This window comes from Apium graveolens, chromosome 9 (genome assembly GCF_009905375.1).
Source record: "Apium graveolens cultivar Ventura chromosome 9, ASM990537v1, whole genome shotgun sequence".
Taxonomy (NCBI): Eukaryota; Viridiplantae; Streptophyta; class Magnoliopsida; order Apiales; family Apiaceae; genus Apium; species Apium graveolens.
In genome coordinates, this window is record NC_133655.1 from 201,433,404 (window position 1) to 201,441,661 (window position 8,258).

An 8,258-nucleotide genomic window follows, 5' to 3' on the forward strand; every position below is an offset into this window, starting at 1 on the left:
TTTCTATCTTCTTGAAGTGCTCAATTATGATGTGTGGAGTCTCATCTTTAGAGTGTATGAATTCTACCCAAGTGTTTCTATAGAAATCATACACCATCACAAGTGCATATTTGTTTCTTGAAATTGATAAGACATTTACTGGCTCAAACAAGTCCATGTGAATAAGCTGTAATGGTGCACTTATAGAGTTCACAGTTTTTGACTTGTGACTTGATCTTTTCATTTTTCCTTTCTGACAAGCTTCACAGACTTCAACTTGAGCAAACTCCAGATTAGGCATGTCTCTTACTAACTCCTTTTTGACCAAGGTGTTGATTTCTTTGAAATTCAAGTGAGACAACTTTTTAAGCCATAGCTTGCTTTGTTCTTCTGATTCCTTGGTATAGAAGCAACAAATACCATCCTTATTTATTGAGTCCAAGTCTGCAACAAACAAGCTTCCCTTTCTTGCGCTTTTCAGAGCAACTTCGCCAGTTTTCTTGTTGATAAAAGTGCATTCTTCTTTGTTAAATAAAACTTCAAAGTCTTTGTCTGCAAATTGGCTAACACTGAGAAGATTCACTTCAAGTCCAGTTACCAGTGCTACATCATCAATGACAATATTTTCAGAAATAATCTTACCATATCCCATTGTGAATCCTTTTTTGTTATCTCCAAAGGTCACCAAAGGGCCAACTTTTTCCTCAAACTGTGTTAGCAGGGCCTTATCACCTGTCATATGTATGGAACACCCACTGTCTATGATCCATATGACCTTCTTCATTTTTCCCTGCAACACAATGAGTTTTAAGTGTGTTTAGCGACCCAAGCAGTGTTGGGCACTTTCTTCTTGTTAACTGATTTAGCAGAAGTAGAATGAGTTATTTTAGATAAAATAGAATTCAATGACTGTTGTGAATTTTCCCTATCTTCTGTAGACCCAATTTTTGTTTTTTAAGGTCTACTCTCAGTTTGTGACAACTTTTCATCACTTTCAAGTTGCAAGGGATGCAATCAAACTTATCACAGAATGAGTAGGGATCATTTGCATTTGCTTCATTGTATTTGCAGGCTCCTTCAGCTGGTTTGTTAACAACCTTTTTGCAAAGGTGAGTTAGGTGATTCACAGAGCCACATTTTTCATATTTCTTTCTTGGAGCATCTGCAACATAAGAAAAATTATTGCTTTTATTTATCCCAATTTTCCAATTTCTATTTTTCTTCTTCTTTCTTGCATCTTCAATTTTGGTTTCTTTGACATGTATCTTGGAACCTTGGTTATCCATGAGCTTCTCTTCAGCTTTGAAAGATTGAGTTACTTCTGCATCTTTCTTCTCATTGTCTTCATCAACAATTTCTTACTTAATAATCAACTATTCTTCACTGAAGTTAACTTCACATTCCTTGAACATAGGTGAATCAACCTTTTTCAGGATTGTTGGAACATTTTCATTTTCTGTTGCTTTCCCTTTGTCACCTATATTTTTCTTCTTGCTGTTCAAGGCATCATAATCAAGGCCAATAGCAATATTTTCACATGGCTTATTTTTTTCATGGTATTGTCAAACTAGCTCAGATGCATTCTTGAAGGACTTCAATTTAACTTCATTCTTTTCAAGCATCTCCCGTAACACTGCTTCAATCTCACTTGCACACTTGAGCTTGTTCTTTAGATATGCATTTTCTTGTCTAACAGCTTCAAGCTCTACCAATAACAATTCAGCTTCTTGTTTCTCATTTTCAAACTTCTCATTTATCTTTGTCAGTTTGCTAACTTCTTCATTAGCAGTAACCATACTTGTATGAATATAAAACATTTCTATGTTCATCTTCTCTACAGTTTCCTTATATTGACTCACATTCAAATCAATGGTGGTGAGAGTTGGTACCTGTGATTTTGATGAGGATGACTCTCCTTGCTCTAAGGCCATTAGTGCATAATTTTCAACTTCCCTATCTTCATCATTATCAGAATCATCTCAACTTTTTCCCTCTGTAATATAAGCTTTGCTTTGCTGTTTCTTCAAAAGAGCTCCATAATTTGCTTCCAATTCAAGATAAGTTTTGTCTTTCTTTGCTTCATTGGTTTTCCTGCATTTTGTAGAAAAATGGCCTAGTTTATCACAATTGAAGCACCTTATCTTTGATCTGTCAACAGATCCAGTTTTGTAACCATTTTTGCTATCAGATGTGTACTTCCATTTTCCCTTCCAGTTGTTGTCTTTATTGAATGATTGCCCTTTACTCTTGAAGAATCTTGGCTTCTTTACTCTAATGTTAGAGAACTTTCTTGCCAGATAGGCCATTGACTGATCAAGCTCATCAAGTTCATCCAGGGTGTAGAACTCATCTTCTTCCAATTCCAGAATGACTTGTTCATGTGAATCACTGGTTCTTTGCTCACTTATTGAGGCAACTGGAATCTGGGATCTTGGCTCATCATTAAAGGTCTGGCTTTCATTGATAATTAGAGCACTTGAACCATCTACAACATGCCCTTGACCAGTTCTTAATGATTTTCTTTGAATCATTTCTAATTCATATATTTTTAAGATTCCATACAGAACTTTCAGAGTTATTCTGCTCAAGTCTCTCCCTTCTCTGATTGTTGAAATTTTCTGTTCCAAATGATCAGGGAGTGTAACCAAAAATTTCAAGTTCGCTTCTTCAGCTTCATAGTATTTGTCATGGAGCTGCAAGTCATTTATCAGCTTATTAAACCTTTCAAACAAATCAGTGATACTTTCTTTTGGATTTGCCATGAAACCCTCATACTGTGAAATCAATATCCTTCTTTGATTAGATCTAACTTCCTCAGTTCCTTCACAGAGTATTTCAATCTTCTCCCATATCTGCTTGGCAGTGTCGCAGTTGACTATGTTGTTGTACATTACATTGTCAAGTGACTCTATCAATATCAGCTGTAAGCCACTATCAAGGGAAACTTTCTCTTTCTCAGGCCCAGAGTACTCAGAAGGATCTTTTGGAGTATAATGAGCTGAAATGACCATATCACCATCTGTAGATTCCTCAACTCTAACCATAGGAGTGAAGGGCCCATTTTTGAGAATCGGAATGTAGAGTGGATAAGTTATTCTGATAAACAACAACATTTCCTTTTTCCAAAGAGTGTAGTTAGCTTTGTCAAAAGTAGGAATTTTGATGCTACTAATTTTCTGTGTATTCATTCTTCCAAGATCTTGAATCTGTTTGCTTTCAGATTTTTCTCTGATACCACTTGTTAGGTAATGAATTACACACAGAGGGGGGTGAATGTGTTTTTATGCTATTATGTTTTTCTTAAATTATTTATGGTTTGAACAAAGTAAATATAAATCTTGCAGTGATATGTGTTAATACTGAAATTAAACAAGCAATAACTGTGAACACAGATATTTCAAAACTCACTTAATTTTATATTAAAATTAAGAATGTTTTGCTACAAAATTTCTAGGCTCTTTGTTGATAAAGAGCTTAGCTTCTACCTTGAGAGAAATATAAGATTTTCATATCTTAATTGTTACAACTAACAAATGACCAGTGTTAACTTTATATAATAGTTAACTACTGGTTTATACAGTGTACAATAAGAGATACTATTCACTTTAATAAACTGTCACTTATCATTTCCATTTTAGGAAAAGTATATCTTCCATTTCTGGCTTAGCATATCTTTGCATACTGTCTTAATCTTGATCTTCCTTTGTCAGTTAATCTTCACCCTTGATCTTGCACACTCTTCAAACTGCTTTTTGTAGACTTGTCAATCCAACTGGTTGGATTGTTTGTTGATTGTTAATCTTGGATATTGAACTGGTCTGCAATTTGTGCTTTGAGATTTTACCTCAAGATCTCCAGTTAGGCATATAGAGATCTTGACATCTCGATAAGTATATTGACTTATCGAGATCTCTAATGCTCCATAGTTGATTTGACTTGTGGATGTCTCTGAGTTCTCTATAAGAGAATTTGGCTTATCAAGATTTTTAATCTTCATATCTTCACTTTGACTTATCGATATCTCTGAGTTCTCTAGTGACTTATTGGCTTGTCGATAACTCAGAGTTCTCTAGTCAAATTTGACTTGTCGATAACTCAGATTTCTCTGGTGAATTTTGGCTTGTCGATATCTCTGAGTTCTCTAGTGAAATTTAACTTATCGATAACTCAGAGTTCTCTAATGAATGTTGACTTGTCGATAATTCTGAGTTCTCTAGTGAAGAAATGACTTGTCGATATCTCCAATCTTCATGTCTTTAATTTGGCTTGTCGATATCTCTGAGTTCTCTAGTAGCTTTCCTGAGTTCTCTTTAAGTCATTTTGGAGTTTTCGAATGACTTCTCTATAACACTAAATATGTGACTTGTAGAGATCTTGACTAAAAATATTTTTCCCAAAAGAGATTTATTCAACTCCAAATTTCTTCATAATTTTTCTGAGACATGATCTTCTTGATCTTCTTCCAGACAGAATTCTTAGACTTCATACTGTTTAAGGAAAAAGACTCTAGTCTGCTCCTTTGACATTTTTACAGACTTTAAATGTTACAATACAAAATGCAAACTAAGATTACAATACAATTTACTTATGGTTGTCAATTTGACTTAGTCTCGTTAAAGTGCATGCATGTCTTGCACAACAAAGGGGTTGTATAAAATTTGTGTGGTGAATATTCAATTCAATCTATAAAATTAGGGGTTGTGATTGGTTTGTAATTTTTAAAATAAGGCTGGTTTAAATTTGTACATTTCCCTGTATATATACACACTTACATTTTTTGTTTTTCATTAGCATAACTTTTTCGTGTCAGAGACATTGAACCTAAAAAATTAGAAATTCTTTTGTACAATTTGCAGCTTAAAATTGAAATTTCTATGAAAAAGTATTACAAAATCATTAATACACATCACATTTATTTAATATGGGCTGTGAACCTACCTTCAAATAACTAGACTAGTGCAAATTTCCAAACTTTATTCTAATACGTCAAGGTACCATGACGAATTTTTGATTAGGAAAATTATCCAATGTTAACACATCAGCGTTTTACAAAAATTTGGAGCATTTCCAATCATTTTTCATGATATTTACTGCAATATATTTCACATAATTAACAATTATTTTATACATCGAAAAAGCATGGTAAAAAAAGGGTTAAATATCACATTGTTCACCGGAAAACCATATATCATTTGGATATAGCAACAAGTGTTCAGACTAGTATTGTTATCAGAAAACAGTTCTGGTATACATAAATTTAGGTTACGAAACTCCCACTTGCTATATATTGAAATTTGGTAGTACTTTTTATTGAAAGACAAGTATTAGATGCTCTGCACTGTATGTTGAACAATGGCTCATAGTGCTTGCTTCTTTTTAAGATGCTGCAATTGCTTCTCATTTTTTTGGTAGTGTTCATTTACTGTACAAGTGCTCTCATGCTACTAGCCTAAAATGATCAATCATCCACCTTATCTTTGCTTCTAAAAGTACTCATTTTTTTAATCAGAATTGCACTGGTCATTGCTTATAATGTTGATGTGATTAGCTGAGAATATAATTATACGAATTCGGTTCAGTAGAGAGCAGCCTCTGTTTATAAATGTGTTTGAAATCAACATGCATATTTGTATCTGCACATTGATTAGTTGCAGACCACTGAATAGGATCCTGAGAGCAGGAAGAAGAGTTAAAGGATGGCTTGTTTTGAGCAATGGAAGCAGGTTATCGCGATGGTGGGAACGAGTTTTTGTTTGGCTATTGTCAATATACTTCTTAAGAAAGTTCTTAATGAAGGATTAGATCATTTACTCATCATCTTTTATCGACAAATTATCTCCACAATTTTCTTGTCGCCCATTGCTTATTTCTTAGAGAGGTACTATTAATCTTCTGTTTCTTGAAACTTGCTAAGAACTTTCACTCTCTGAAAGAGATGACAAGTTTAGGTTTTCTTTTAGGAAAAGCAGGCCAAAGACGACAGTCGCCATTTTGTGTGATCACTTTCTCAGTGCTCTGATCGGGTCAGTTTCTATAGAAGTAATTTGTTACGTTTCATTGTTATGAATCTGCTAATATGCTTTACTTTTGTGTTTCTTATACAGAGTGACATTGACTCAGTACCTCTTTCTTCTTGGACTTAAGTTTACATCAGCAACATTTACATGCGCTTTCATCAATATGGTCCCTGTGAACACATTTATAATGGCATTGCCATTTGGGTAAGTTAGAATCCATTGATGCCTTTGCTACATTGTGTCCCGTATATATCAAAATCAAAAATACATATTCAGTGCAGATTATGAGATGCTGTAGGGTGGGAGAATATGAGAAAGACCAGATAATCTGTTTCATTCCCAAGTACTGTAGATTTATTGATCTACGATACTTTTACTTAGTTTACCCTTGTTCATGCACACCTCAAAGATTAAGTGTCCAAACTCGAACACCCGCTAGAACTAACATAAGTTACCATGTTAGACAATCAAGTCTCCCAAAATCTTAAAGTATTTGTAGTTCTCACTTAATAGATCTTACGCTTTTAACTGCATAAGTGTATGATCAGAAACAAGGCCTTACTTAATTTATTCGAATTAGACATTGATATCTTACGTACTGTGCCAAAGTCTAGAGCAGCTTAATAATGAAGGTGAAAGAAGTATTGGTTTAGTGATCTGTATATATGTTGTGTTAACCAAACAATTCAGACTGGAGAAAGTGAACTTGAAGCACAAAAGTGGAAGAGCAAAGGTGTTTGGAGCAGTGGTCAGCGTTGGAGGCGCCTTGTTACTAACACTTTACAAAGGAATTCCCATAAGGGACCTTCCAACGCCTTTAGAAGATCCGAAAACAGGTGGCACAAAGAGGTGGGGAACTGGAACCCTACTTTTAACAGGAGGCAGCATTATGTGGTCGTCGTGGTTCCTTATACAAGCTAAGATCGGGAAGACTTACCCGTGCCAATATTCCAGCACTGCGATTATTTCTTTCTTCAGTACTATCCAATCAGCCATCCTGTACATTGCGATTCACAGGAATATATCTGCTTGGCTCATCAAAGGAAATCTTGAGATTCTAACTGTCCTATTTTCTGTAAGTTGAAAACTTTCTTGGAAATTTTTTATGCTGAATATATGAATACAATACTAGTACTTTAACATGAAAGATTCTACAGTGACAACACTAAAACATATTGGACAAATAAACAATTATATCTGTAAGCTTACCTTAAACTGATCATCACTAGAGTGTTAATGATGTGATTATGTGAATAATACTAATTAACTAAGCTGGTCAATTATGATGAAGGGAATAGTAGGATCAGGACTATGCTATGTGGTAATGTCATGGTGTGTTAAAGAAAGAGGTCCTGTTTTCACATCAGCCTTCAGCCCTCTAATACAGATATTTGTGGCCGCGTTTGATATTACATTTTTACATGAACAGATTCACCTCGGAAGGTACGTGACAATGATCATTATATTTTTCAATAATGTTGTACACCAGAAGTTGCATTCTTCTGAGTTGAACTGAGCATGCTGGTAACAACTTCACAGAATGCAAATACGGAAATGGAGCAATACTAACTTTGTTCTTCTGTTAATAACACGAAACAGTGTCCTCGGATCAATTCTGGTTGTTGTGGGAATGTACATTCTTCTGTGGGGAAAAATCAATGAAGCTGCACTTTGTAATGCGATAAAACCTGTTACAGATCCTGCAACGACGACGGCTGCAGAAGAGATATGACAGCCACCATGATGATGATGAGATGCCATACATTGTGCCAACGACTGTTAACCTCGTAGCTAACACAGTACAATACATTAGCCTTAATATTATTGAAATAGAGAAGACGAATACATCATATTGTACTAGTGACAAATGTGTTTGTTGTTGAACATTATGATGTAATTTATAAACTAATTTTATTCAGTATGAAAATCGTCTTCTCTTTAATTATATTTTTATTTCAAGTAATCCGAATTTTGGAATCCGACTGCAAATCCACATCTCCAGGAGTACTTGCCAAGTATTGAGCTATTATAAAGGTTGAACATGAATTTAAATAACTAACTAAATCTTGTTGAGGGTAAATTCGAAGTTCTAACAAGTGGGAAGTTACAGTAAAACAGAATTTCATAGAGGTAAACATACAGGAACACAGAATGTATCCACACAAATGTAGTACAACCGAATTCTTAGTGGGGGACATTGGTGGTACACAACATACACTAAAACTACCCTTTTCTTTCATGGTTACGTCAATGAAAATCCAA

The 8,258-nt window shown here is 34.6% G+C and overlaps 1 protein-coding gene across 1 annotated transcript; it reads left to right on the plus strand.

Annotated features, from left to right (window-relative positions):
• The first annotated feature begins 5,311 nt into the window (after positions 1-5,311).
• On the plus strand, positions 5,312-7,922 carry LOC141684602 (WAT1-related protein At3g30340). The gene is made up of 6 exons (XM_074489655.1): positions 5,312-5,857; positions 5,940-6,002; positions 6,084-6,200; positions 6,687-7,071; positions 7,288-7,439; positions 7,596-7,922. Exons 1-6 carry the CDS (start codon positions 5,676-5,678, stop codon positions 7,726-7,728), a joined length of 1,032 nt encoding a protein of 343 aa, XP_074345756.1. The 5' UTR covers positions 5,312-5,675; the 3' UTR covers positions 7,729-7,922.
• The last annotated feature ends 336 nt before the right edge of the window (positions 7,923-8,258 follow it).

Bases quoted from the DNA above. Each gene is read 5' to 3' on its own strand.
- LOC141684602 (XM_074489655.1), top strand. From the start codon at position 5,676: ATGGCTTGTTTTGAGCAATGGAAGCAGGTTATCGCGATGGTGGGAACG. The intron at 5,858-5,939 runs GTACTATTAATC...GTTTTCTTTTAG, and splicing joins ATTGCTTATTTCTTAGAGAG to GAAAAGCAGGCCAAAGACGA. The intron at 6,201-6,686 runs GTAAGTTAGAAT...CAAACAATTCAG, and splicing joins ATAATGGCATTGCCATTTGG to ACTGGAGAAAGTGAACTTGA.